The sequence below is a fragment of the Danio rerio genome, chromosome 2 (assembly GCF_052040795.2).
Source record: "Danio rerio strain M-AB ecotype USA chromosome 2, GRCz13ab, whole genome shotgun sequence".
NCBI lineage: Eukaryota > Metazoa > Chordata > Actinopteri > Cypriniformes > Danionidae > Danio > Danio rerio.
The window spans coordinates 17,752,107-17,765,190 of NC_141022.1; the positions used below are offsets into that span (position 1 = coordinate 17,752,107).

The 13,084-nt window shown below is 35.3% G+C and overlaps 1 protein-coding gene across 4 annotated transcripts in view; it reads left to right on the forward strand.

Annotated features, from left to right (window-relative positions):
• arhgap29b (Rho GTPase activating protein 29b) overlaps nucleotides 1-13,084 on the forward strand; it is an 80,329-nt gene that overhangs the window by 5,847 nt on the left and 61,398 nt on the right. For all 4 annotated transcript variants that reach the window (XM_087238928.1, XM_087238929.1, XM_087238924.1 and 1 more), the window contains 1 exon segment: nucleotides 3,220-3,570. In XM_087238928.1, the coding sequence (XP_087095054.1) occupies nucleotides 3,300-3,570 (271 nt within the window). In that variant the 5' untranslated portion in view covers nucleotides 3,220-3,299.

The following is a 13,084-nucleotide window of genomic DNA, read 5'->3' on the forward strand; positions in this document are numbered from 1 at the left end:
AGACAGATTTGTGAGGGGTGTACTTATATATGCTGAGCACTGTACATATAAAAACTAAAATCAAAGCTAATTTCATCAAAATCTCAAAAATCACATTTCAATGAATAAAAAAAAAATCAAGAATATTATTGTGAATTTTTACACATGTATTATGGGCCTATTATTGCTGAATTTTAGTAACCATTACTCCAGTCATGCTATCCAATATGCTAACTTGGTGCTCAGTTCATTGTTATTATTATTCATATTATCAATGTTAAAAACAGTTGTGTAGTTTATGTGTCATTTATTGTTTTAGAAACAAAAGTAGTTATTATGAATCTATTCACTGTCACTTTAGATCAATTTAATTTGTCTTTACGGAATTAAAGTATTAATATCTTTATACTGTTTTACTAGGGCTGCACAATATATAGTTTCTGCATCAGTATGGCAATGTGATCATATCTGAAGATATAATGTTGAGTCTAAACTCTAATTTATCAGTTGCATGTGTTTTTGATGCCTGTGATTGTATAATGATTTTAAAAGCGTTCAGGTATAAGAAATTGTACCATTTTAAAGGGCACCAATGGTGAAAAATCTACTTTTCAAGCTGTTTGGACAGACATATGGATAAAGTGTATACTATAGACCGTCATATTAGGGTGAAATAAACACACCCAGTCCTTTTTTTTCAGTTAAACAACATAAAAACGGTGGACCAATTGGAGCGGTTTTCAGACCGACCGCAACTTGACATAGGAGTGCGGCCCCTCCGCCCACCAAATTGATTGACAGCTTAGTCACATGTATATTTATACTTACAAGACCAGACGTGTATAAAGCAACCGAGAATAAAAGGTCTGTTCGGTTCGCTAGAATCATCAATAATCGTCAAATGTGATCAAGAGTGTGTTTTACAAGTTTAAAATGTTTTAAAACAGTGCACGTGTGTAATGAATTACAGTGATTTACTTAAGATTCACTTCATTAGCACAGCTGCGTGTCAAAAGAATTATAAAAGAAGACGCTTCAATCCCGGTTTGTGGACGTTAAATCAGGTTTATTTTGTACATTAACATAACAGATATCCATACAGCAGTGGAGATTAAGCTGTATCCTGTCACATTTGCGTGCAAAAAGAATGCAAAGCTAAATGCACTCTGTCTGTGTGTGTGTGTGTGTGTGTGTGTGTGTGTGTGTGTGTCATTCTGTATCTGTATCTGTGTGTGTGTGTGTATTTGTATGTGTATGTGTGTGTTTGTGCGCTTGAACTTTGTACATTGACATTGTGTGTGACTCATCGATGCATCTCCACAACAAATACTCATTGGTAAAGTTCTTACTGTAGAATTTCTCACAAACGTGAGATCTTCTTCCTTTAAGTTTGTCTGTTGTCTGACGCAGCCGAGGGAGGAGATTAAGGCACGCAGAAAGGCACATAGAAACTGTTGGCAGGGAGGACTAGCCTTAAAGGCGCAGTACGACAAAACAGCCCCCTGGTGGAAAAATGTTTAAAGTAGAATCTTGTAAAAGGTATAATGAAAAATCTGATGGGTGTTTTGAGCTGAAACTTTATATACACATTCTAGAGATGTAAAACACTTATATTAAATCTGAAAAAAGGTGTAACCTAGGTGCCCTTTAACGATGATTAATTTGATTGAATTATTTTTACTATTCAGTTACTGTATTTGAATATTGTTTGACTCGACACTTTATTTTAAGTATATCTTTTTCTTGATTGTATTCATAGATTATTATGTGTGAAAATGCTCATAACCTACGCAAATAAAGAAATACACTGCATATAGAACAGACCACAACGAAAATGTGTCAGGGTTCCCCTAAGAAGTTTACTGACTGTTTATTAGATTTTATGGAGATGCAAATAGCAAACATCAAATCATCAATCTCTGACTAAACATGTGCATAAAAAATTCACACAACACATGCAAATAGAGAAACGCAATGCAAATAACACAGACAACAACAAAATTGTGTCGAGGGGACCCCAAAGATTTTAGAGATTGTTTATTAGATTTTTTGGAGATGTACAGTATTCCCACTGTAGAATCATCCCAATAATATAAATTCTTTCCAAATAGAGATATTAAGTCATCTGGTAAAATTGTATTCATATCGCATTATTCATTCATTCATTCATTCATTTTCTTTTCGGCTTAGTCCCTTTATTAATCTAGGGGTAGATTATTGTGCTACCCTCTGCACTCCTGAGTCGCCCATCATATCACACTATACTGTATATCGCAAAATAAAAAAATCGCAATGTTAGATTTTTCTAATATCGTGCAGCCCTGTCATTTAGGGCCAATGCCAATTCTACCCCTTAGCCCTTCCCCTTACCCCTCGTTTTGCGCGTGCACCCCAAGGGATGGGGGTGACCATTTTTTTTTAGCTTGAAGGCGTATGGCAACAGGGAAAGGGTGAATAACCCAACGAACAAAGATTTTTCAGGACCACACTTGAAACCAAGGGGTAAGAAAATTTCCCAGAATACACATGCCACAATGGCAGTATTGCTGAACCCGGAAGTAAGGAGATCCACAAATTAGTATTTTTTTGTCATTATTAAAATTTTTTACGACAAACAAACATAAAAAAATAAAAAAAACGCTAAAAAACCCTGCTTAATTTCACAATCTATAATCCCTATTAATAACTCCTGTACAGCAGTCCCACAACTTTCTGACACTCGAATCCCCTGTCAGTAATGTCTAGTGGCTGTCAATGGGCTTTTTACAGTGTCTGCTATTATAATGTTAATGTTGTTTTTGGTGTGTTTACATTGAGGAATATGGCCACTGTGTAAATACACAGTACAGTTATGATCTTATTGCTACATTGGATCGTTATGATAACATAATATATGCCTTCAGTGATTTCCTGTAGATATATACCAAAAAATAACACAACTGGAATAACTACAGCAGTCGCCATTGTCTGATCTCACATGAAGCAGGAGATCGCAAGGACATATGATGACGTGTGCAGGTGGTGTAGTGCTGTCCCAATTCTTAGGGGTAAATTTTGAAGACCTTCCCCATCACCCTCGGTTGTAAGGGCCAAGGGTAAGGGAAAGAAATAGGGTTACAAAAATAGAATTTGGATTGGTCCTTAATCTTATATTAAATCCTACTGTTTAGGACCCTCGACTCTGGCTGTATGTTTTTATTGCTGTTTGATTGATCATCACCTTTTTTTCGTCCCCCACAGTGCCCTCAGCTCTCCACTGGCAGGAGAGTTTTCGGATCTGCGGCTGAAGCGACTTCGTAACGGCAGAAGCTGCTGCTGGAATGTTCCGTCAGGGCAGCAACAGTGGGAATAAACGCATGACAAGCGGTGCTCGTCTCTCCCAGCCCATCATCCCTTTGTCCCTGCCTACCGCATCCTCCAAAACGCTAGAAATGGGCCGCAGCTCTAAGACAAACCCCCTCAACGCTATGGGCCTGGACCACAATATCGCCACCTCGGGAGGGGATCCCGAATACATCATACAACTGGTCAATGATGTGCGCAAGTTTTCTGATGTGCTGCTGAGCCTTAAAGAGGCTTTTCATTCCAAAGGTGAGCTTCTATATTCCTTTTTTACATTCTTTCTATAGCACTTGGAGCTTGGGCTGATGTAATCGTGTGAACTTTTAAAACGCAAATTTTAAACCGCAAAAGTTGCGAACACACTGTGGTCATGTGACATGTGGGAATAAAGCAGTCTACATTGGAATTATCTTGTTAGGTATTTCTGTATTTCATGGCATCGTTGGAATACTATGTGTTATAATATAATGATGTTGTGAAGTTTATCAGTTCTATGAATATGCAAAGTAACGAAAGTTTGCTTTTTACTTGTATTTTCTTTTTGAATAATGGAAGTTAATGGCATCATCTAGCGTCAGTACAGAGTAGCGGTGCCCAAACTTGGTCCTAGAGGGCCAGTGTCCTGCAGAGTTTAGCTACAACTTTCTATAACACACCAGCTTGAAACGGAAGTTATAAGTATACCTAGAAAAAGCTTCAATAAGTGGCTCAGTTGTGTCTACATGGGGCTGTAACTAAACTTAGCATGACACTGGCCCTCCAGGACCGAGTTTGGGCATTCCTGGTATTGTGAATTTTTAAGATGTTCGGCCATCTGTAGGTTTAATTTGTGTGGTCAAGCTCATTTTGGTGAGAGAGCATTCTGATTGGCAGCTCAGCTATGGTTCAGGTTGTAAATTGCAGCTTGTGGACAAAATAATGTAAAAGACAAGACCAAGAAAGCGACACAAGTCAAGACTGAACAAAGAGAGACTTGTTCACAAACAAATAATTTCAAATGACATAAATTATCAGATTATTTGACATATTTGCATGAGAACCATTTCAATGCTGCCATATTGAAGTGTTTTCCAAACTGAAGTGCTCAAAAATGGCCATGTTATAGGGCCTAGCTGAATGAAGAATTTTGAAGAGTACAACTGTTGCACGGTTCTGGTCCCCATGATGCTTTGTAACTTGTTGGTTCCAACGAGTTCGCGCAGCTCTTGGTCCCACCCACACTGGTTACAGCTACCAAGTTGACCAATCACAGAGCTTGGGCTATGCGTCATTGCGAGATGTAGTTACAGTTTTTGAAAGGTGCACGTCAGTGTCAACTGCGTTCATGCCCTAATGCCTCTGAAGCTTTGAAGGGTAAATCCTTCAGAAACAAACAGTTTGTATGTATGCAGTGCTAGTTCTGGTTTCCCTTTTAGGAATCACAATGCAGAATACTGCCATCTGCAGGTATGGAAAAGTATATCCTCTCACACAAGAAAAGATTGCAGGTTCTAGTTTCAGTCAGCTGTCATCTGTTTGGCGTGTTCAAGTGCAACTTTTTGACAGAGATAGGAGCAGACAGAGCCAATTCAAGGTGACAACACAGTTGGCTTATGTCACTGCTAGTTCTTTGATGTCTGTCCAAGGCTTCAATGTGACTTGGTGAACTGCTAAACATGTTAATTTGAGTAACTAAACCAGGAATTCTAATTTTAAAGTTTAATACTAATACTTTAATTGAATGCTTATTTTACTGACCTTTTTAGTTTCACAGCACACTAGTAGAGATTTTATAGACAGGAAAGTGTTGGGAGCAGAGATAGAGGAAGGATCAGCAAAATACTGGGAATCGAACTCTGTTCGCCATGAGCTCCTCTGTGCTATGTGTGCTAACCACTAGGCTATTGCCGCTGACTACACAACACACGTAATGTGTTTCTTGTACTATATCTTGATTTAACTGCCTGTCTTTGTTGAATAAGAGTTAAACAGCGTATTAAATCATAATTAGGTTGTTATCTACATCTTTAGGCCTAAGTGAAACTATGATCTTGTGGTATTGCAATTTATGCTGTGTCAGGTATTTTTAAATATGCATGTGGGTCAGCTGTGTGTGTTTCAGCCTATTCTGATGATGTAGAAGGTTTCTAAGCTATGTCAGTCTTCCTCATTCCCATCACTGGAGGAGTGCCATGCGTGTCAGGATGCCACGGGTAACTCCTGCCATCCTGCTGAGAGCGTATTTTTTCTGCTGCACAAGGCATCTCTAAAATCAGCCTTCTTGTAGAACACCCCCACCCTCCAGTTTCTCAAATACATGATACACAGAGTCGGTTGATGGTTTTTCCTATTTGCTTTTTCAATGTACTGAATGGGAAACTGTGTGTTCCCATTCTGCTTTATTGGAAACAGCTAGAGGATGATGTTCCTGTTAGATTCTTCCCTTTACAGAAACTGTTGCTGTGATGAAAGAATGCAAAGATCTTATTATATTGTCATCCACAGTAAATACAGCATTTATGGTAGAGCTGTGGAGTATAGATAGTTGACTGGCCAATTATGGTTTGTGGTGTATAGACTTTTAAATACTTTCCCATCTAAGAATAGCCAAACTGTCCCACCCCCAGCGGGGAACTACAATGTTTTTTTTTTTGTTTTGTTTTTTTCATTGGACCACATAAAATAGTGGTCACCGGCAAAACAAGTGTAGATATTTTTTTGATTAAAGGAAGTATGTTTAAATGCTCATTTTTTATATATAATTAGCAAAATTTCTTTATAAATATCATGTAAAGGCTTTGATCCAGTTTGTGTTTTATTATTTTTTTTATTAAATCTAAAGTTTGGGTTTAATAATGTGTTTTGATTAGGCATAGGAGGATAACCGTTTTCATCATGGTTTGGAAAGTCAAGGTTTTAAAACTATACTTTTTTTGCAACTAGGTTTTTTTTGGGCAACAGTATCTCTAGCAGAAAAGGACCCGCCACATAAAAAGCTACTGTTTCAAAACATTTTAAATATTTCTTAAAATAAAATAGATTGTGTTAAACAGAGAAAAAGTTGTTGTTTTTTTACCTAGATATTTAAAAATAACATATTTTAGAGTAGTAATCACAATACCATGATACTATAAAATTGTGAAAATATTTTTATCATACCAGCACAATCTGATACCGGCCCATGCCTATAGTTTGGATGCATTCCTTTTGATCAAGTGTGCCAAAAAATATGTTTACATAGTTATGTTAAGATTAAAATAAAGACTGATCTTTAGAATATCCTATTCATCATTAAATCCTTGACGGAAAAAAACTGTTATAAAACTCTTTTGTTAATATTGATAATAATAATAGGGTTAATAGGGTTAGGGTAACAATATATAGTTTTAGCATGGTCATTGCAATGTGTTCGGCCGCAATAGTTACATCGTATGATATGAAATGTTGAGTTGGGATTATTGACCTAATTCTACTCTGCGGAAGTGCGATTGTTTTTGCGATTGTTTTAGAACTTCCGATTCAGTTGCCTATGGGAGAAATGACTAGGAATAATAAATCGCAGAAAACAATCAAACTGCTCGATCTACAAACAAGTGTTTGCATGACTATACATAAAATGTAGAATAATATAATTAGAAAATATCAGTTTGCAACATCAAGTAGCATAACGAGTTGTTTTTAACCTCTAAAATTAATGAAGGTGAATGAGACCAGAAGTCTCGAGCCAAAAAGATTCAAATGGCTGTGCCGCTTGTACAAGGAGAATAAGGTAAGTAGTTGATCAACCATTGAGAATGCATGAGATTTGTTGAGTCATTGCAAAATATAACCATAACAAAGTGAAATTTTATCGTTGGCAATCGCTTTTAAGGCATTTTAAGAGAGTGTAAAGCATTCAGGCTCATAACGTGCAACATTTGTAACTTTAACGAAGATTATTTTTACTGAATTATTAATTCAATGAAGACTATACAGTGTTATTTCACATTTATTTATTTTATTTCCGTACCTGAATACTGTTTGACATTCTGGAAAACCATAAGCACTGTTTGTTTTACTTTTTTTTTTTTTTGCAATTAGTTTATTATTTTTTATACATAATTCACAATACATGTGAACTTGTATTTTTATTGCAATATATCTAGCAAAAAAAAAAAAACAACAAACAAAAGAAACAACTTGTGAACGGCCCTTACTTAATAGCCTCAGCCATACTTAATCCAGTGTGTGTGTGTATCAGCCTCAGTTTACAAGCTTGGAACTTTAAACTAGCGCACAGTTGGCATAAATTTTAGTTGCAGGTTGCAGTTTGGTGCAGAAATGCAGTGTTGAGAAGCCTTTTAATTAATTAACCGTGACAAATTAAAGCGTGGTTAGTAGTGAAATCGGTTAATCGTTGCATACCCAGTCATCATTAAGTAGATATATTAAATTACATGTTAAACTATTCTGAAATGGAAGGCAATCATTTTAAACAGTGAAATTGTTTCTTGATTTGAATTTTTTTTACTGTACATCCTTAATGCTGAGCACACAAATGGTGTTCCAAGCACAAAATAAATAAAGTGATTGGTATCTCAACTCTGCCAACCATTTACAAGTTAGTCAGGCATTAGTTGGCCTCAGTATCGTGTGCATATACTCAGAAAAGAAAAAGCAATGCACAGATTCTATTTGAATCCATGTTGGCATATTCTTTAAGTAACTTTAGTAGAAAAGTGCAAACATTAAACACAGAAACCAGCTGTAGCTGGATTGTAAGTGTGTTTCTTGTAAACATACTTCCTGCAGTTCCCTCAAGAAATGACTTTACATTTAAATTGCTTTCATGAAACACTTTTCTACGTATTGCCAAAGCATTACAGGAAACAGGCATGCAGACTCAAAAAAAAACTACCCTAGCTTATAACTTCAATCCTTTATTTGTCAAATGCAGCAGCTGACGACTACAAAAGCACAAATACCAACAAAACAATAGGAATAAATAATCGTAATAATCCGGATTTAGATCGTGTGCATATTTGCTGAACATAAGCAGCTGTTTCTGTGTCTCAGCTGTTCAGTAAGCGCAGCATTTCCTATTAAAACGGATTCTAGTTGCTTTTGTTTTAGATGTTAAACTGGCTGGTTAAGTATTGCTGCTGAGTGAAATTCTCCACACCGTTCTCTGTCAAGCGTCCTGAATGACACTTCTCTCAAGCACACGCTTTTGACCTCCCCACTCTCCACTGCCTTATTCCGTCCGAGCGGAGGAGATGCTCACTGACCCACTAAATGTCTGGATTCATCCTGTCTGCACAGAGATTGATCATCACAGCTCTCCTCACTTTCCCTGCTTTTGTTTTACGCTAGTGAGGATCCACACTACTACACCCGTACTGCTTATTTGCTCAGTTCGTCAGATGGAATGTCTCCTTGAGACTTTTGTTGAAACAAGATAGTTAATTAAAGCTAAAAAACGAGTGGGTTGTGAAGTGTTTAGCAGAAAAGTGCAGTGTTTTCAGTTGGCTCATCACTTTGATCGGTGTGACCAAACGCTTCTGGTCGGTGATTCCTCCTCCTTCGCCGTGAAGCCCCCTCCTCCTGCATACCCCGCATTCCTTCAGAACAAATGTTCACTTGTTGCTATGGAGCCTCCGACTGACTGTTGTTAGGTGTTCGACACGTGAAAAAAGGACTCTTCCTTGCTAATTATTAGACATGATTTTAAAGCTACCTTTTCATATTGTGGTTATTTGACTTTCTGACAGTTTGAGGAAGTTGCGCAAAGTTGTCATAGTCAAATTTCTTTATTTATTGCAGGTCCCTTTTTTATTATTATCTTTCCTTGTAAAACTATTATGCCATCAATCCTGTTGAGAATGTCAGAAATGTCTCTTCAACTTCTGTTGTTTCTGTTGTCACATCAGGGAGTCATTCCCAGCGTGATTTTTCTTCGAATCCAGCATTGAGGTGTTTTTAAAGTAATTTTGTACTCCCGTGACAGCTGGACATGCAGCAGGGTGGGGTGTTTTTACTGGAATGGATAAATATCAAATAATTCCCTCTGTGATTTTTAGCAAAGCACATCTAGAGCGTGTGGAAGTGTATTGTGGCCTGTTTACGCTCATCATGTGGGCAGCTGAAGGAATGTGCTGTGGAAGAAGAGTTCCACTTAAGTGTTCTGCTTTTGAAAAGTGTTTTGATAACAGCCAGGAAGTCTTTCACTTTTGTCATGCACCGGGTTTGTGGACCCATTTACCATAGTTCAGATAGAAACACTCTTTATTTGATTCAAACATATTTATTTAAGGTGCACTGGCCTTCCTGACCTTTCAAGCTACTTGTTGAAAATGTAATATATTACTAGTCACAGGTAGTTGTTCCTTATTATAACTGTTTCCTACAGTTATAATTAATAGTGAAGTGCTTGAATAACACAAAGATGTGAATTCAAATTATAATTTTTCCACCTAAATATATTTTTTATTTAAATAAAACAAATAAAAAAAAAATAATTAACATAAAGCAAGCAAAACAAAACAAATGAAACAATTTAAATAAACAAAATAAAATAAAACAAAACAAATAAGAAATAAATAAAATAAAATAAAACAAATCAAATCAAAACAAAGCATAACAAAACAAATAAACAAAATTAAATAAAACAAAACAAATAAATGAAATAGACAAAGTAAAATAAAACAAATATAAATAAAATAAGACAAAACAGAGCAAAATAAAATTAATTAAAAATTAAATACAACAAATGTATAAAAGTATAAGCAAAAATAAATACTTAAAATATTGAAACATCAGGAATCCAGCAAATAGTTAAAAGGTGAAATAAATATATAAATAAATTATAGAAATTTAAATAGTAAAATGAATAATAACAATGTTCAATACATATTTATTTTTGCAATTCACAGCTCTACAGTGTGTGCTGGTTAAACAAATGGTTAAACAAATTTGTTAATTTTTGCTAAAATGTAAACAATATGATAATACATCAACAAGGGTTTTAAAAGCTCAAGCATCAAAAACTGCTTCATGGTCTACTTGGTCAAGAAAGTGTTGAAAAGGGGTCCATATTTTATAAAAATCTTTTAATTTTCCTTAACTGTTTATGTCAGCTTCTCCAGAGCAAAACTGCTAGTCATTTCAGTAATCCACAGGATCGCCTTTGGGGTTTTTTCCAATTTAAATCAGTAACACGCTTCACTTAGAGTTAACTAAAATCTAATAATTTGAGTTTGCTTGTGTTCAGATCCACATATACCATGTGTTTACAGGCTATATAAGAAATAAACATTTGGGAACCAAATGTATATTTTCTTAGATTTTCTTTTCTAATTAATTTACCAACCCTTATAAGGATCCCTATCCAAAATGTTCACACACATCTTTTTAGAGTTTACAGTATTTTTATTTAATTTCACTTTATAACATTCAAACCTAAAAATATTCTGCCTTTCCTTTTTAGCTTTTCTAATCATTTCAACTTTTATTAATTAAACTGACTTAAATATTATAGCCTAAAATTAGTTTTAATTAGTTCAAATCTTACTGACTTAAATTGTTTTAGTTGTAATATGTTTTAAGCTTTAATTAATCTAACTGGCTAAAAATATTAAGTCAAAAATTGTATAATTTAAAAAATGTAGTTGAATCCTGATTAACTTATTAAAAAAAGTTAAATGTAAATTTAAAATATTTGTTGTCTTGAATTTTTGTCATTGCATTTTTTGTAGTGTTAAAACTTGTTAAAATAAGTTAAATATAATTTTTTTGTCATATAATATTTACAGTGTAGGTGTATAAAACTTAAATTTAAATCTAAAATAATAATTTTATTAATCAAAAAAATGTAATCAAAGTAATTTAAATCTAAAATTATTAGTATTAAATAAGTAGTAATCTAATATATATATATTATATATTTAAACCCTTTTATTATTTTAATTTGTATAGATTTTTGATAATTGCTAGCAGCTTTACAACATGTAGTCCATGGATAAAAAGCTTTGATTTTTATAAGACTTTCTCAGCCTTAAAGTGTGGGAACTTTAACAGATTGGAGTCCACATAACAATCTAGTTTAAAATTAGCGCAGGTCTCTTTCTTTTCTTAGGCTTGGTTAAAAAATAGTCTTCCAACAGAGTTATTTTCCTCTAGTCGTAAAGCTCTTATTATGGCTCACAAAGATTGGACACGTACACACTGTGTTTTGGGAGGGACGACCACATTTAAACGTAGCAGGACTGTCGCTGGTGCACAAAATGGGTCTCTCTAGACTGTAATGTTTGGGTATTCCCGGGACCACAGGCCTGGTTGGTAAATCTATGGTGAGGAGTCAACTACATGATTTAGTCTAGACTTGTTTTTAACCTCTGTTTCTGCTGCGAGTGTCACAAAAAGAGTGTTGCAACTGCATTGAGAATGAATTGTTCTGTAAAGACGCATGACTCACCATGCATTCACGTTTGTTCATTTAACAGACATTTGTATCCAAAGCGGCTTACAAATGAGAATTTAAGAAGCATTTAAAAACATCAGAGAGGAGTTTAAGTATAGTCAAGTTTAAGTTAAGTAAAAAAAACTTTATGGAAAGCATATGTAAAGGACATAGTGTATCCTACAAGTGATTTGTCAAGCCCACTTACCTGTGTGGAGCACAGCATTGCGCAATATTTTCCAATAAATATAGTGTGCTTGTAGGAAGGTGTCTGCTGCCTACGGAGAGGAAAAGAGTGCATCACCTACAGGTGGTTTGTCAAACCCACTAACCTGCGGGAAGCACACAAGGAATTACACAGTTTTTTAAGAAACATGGAGTGTTGATATAAGAAAATGTATAATAAGGAGAGAGAGCGTATAATGACAAAATGTTCAGTTTTAGGTGAGTTTTTCTCCAAGTATGGCTGTGTGATTCATTAAAATCGTAACGAAATCGTGATTTTGAACTTGCGAGATTTCTAAATTGCCTTAAAGCACCATTTTCCCACAGTATGCTATTTGAACCAATTATAGCGCAGCGTGCCTAAACAGAGCCCGAGAACAGGAGACTGCATAAACAGGGATGATGAGTTCAGACTTGGTGCCCAAAAAAAAGTCAACTTCTGTGGTGTGGATAAAGGAAGGGGAATGCATCACAGAACCAGGTAATTTGTAAGGCATGTCAGTCACATAATGTGTCAAAAGACGTGTGGAAAGCGCAAGATGTGTTGCTTCCTTCAGCATTTTTTTTTTACTTAGTTTTTATTGATTTTTTTAGAAACATATAACCAGTGGGAACAAAACAAGTAAATAAAAGTAATAATACATATATACATAAATATACATATGTATACATACTTGTATTGGCAAATACATCCATTTCACACACGTATATCCATAAACATACATGCATAAAAATATTAAATTAATAATGAATGTAGCAGAAACCATGTTATACGGGTTCATTCATATGTATGGAGTGGACATACAGCTTTCATTTTATTCATTGAAGTCTTTTACAAAAGATCGAAACAAGTCTTAAATTAGGTTTCAAAAACTCAGATGCTCTTGTTTTAAAGTTCAGCAGCTAGTCAGGTGGTGGATTATATTTCGTTTTCATCATTCTCAAAAGTTTGTCAGTCACCTGCAGCCTGATAGAAGTAAAACAAGCGAGAGGATCGAGCATAAAAAAAAGAGTGTTTTCTCATAGCCGTGTCTGGTCGACAGATTGTTTTCGTGAATGTACCAGCCCACTGGAGGTCTGCTGTAGAGGCCCCTCTGGCATATTGTAGTGGTGTTAATCTGG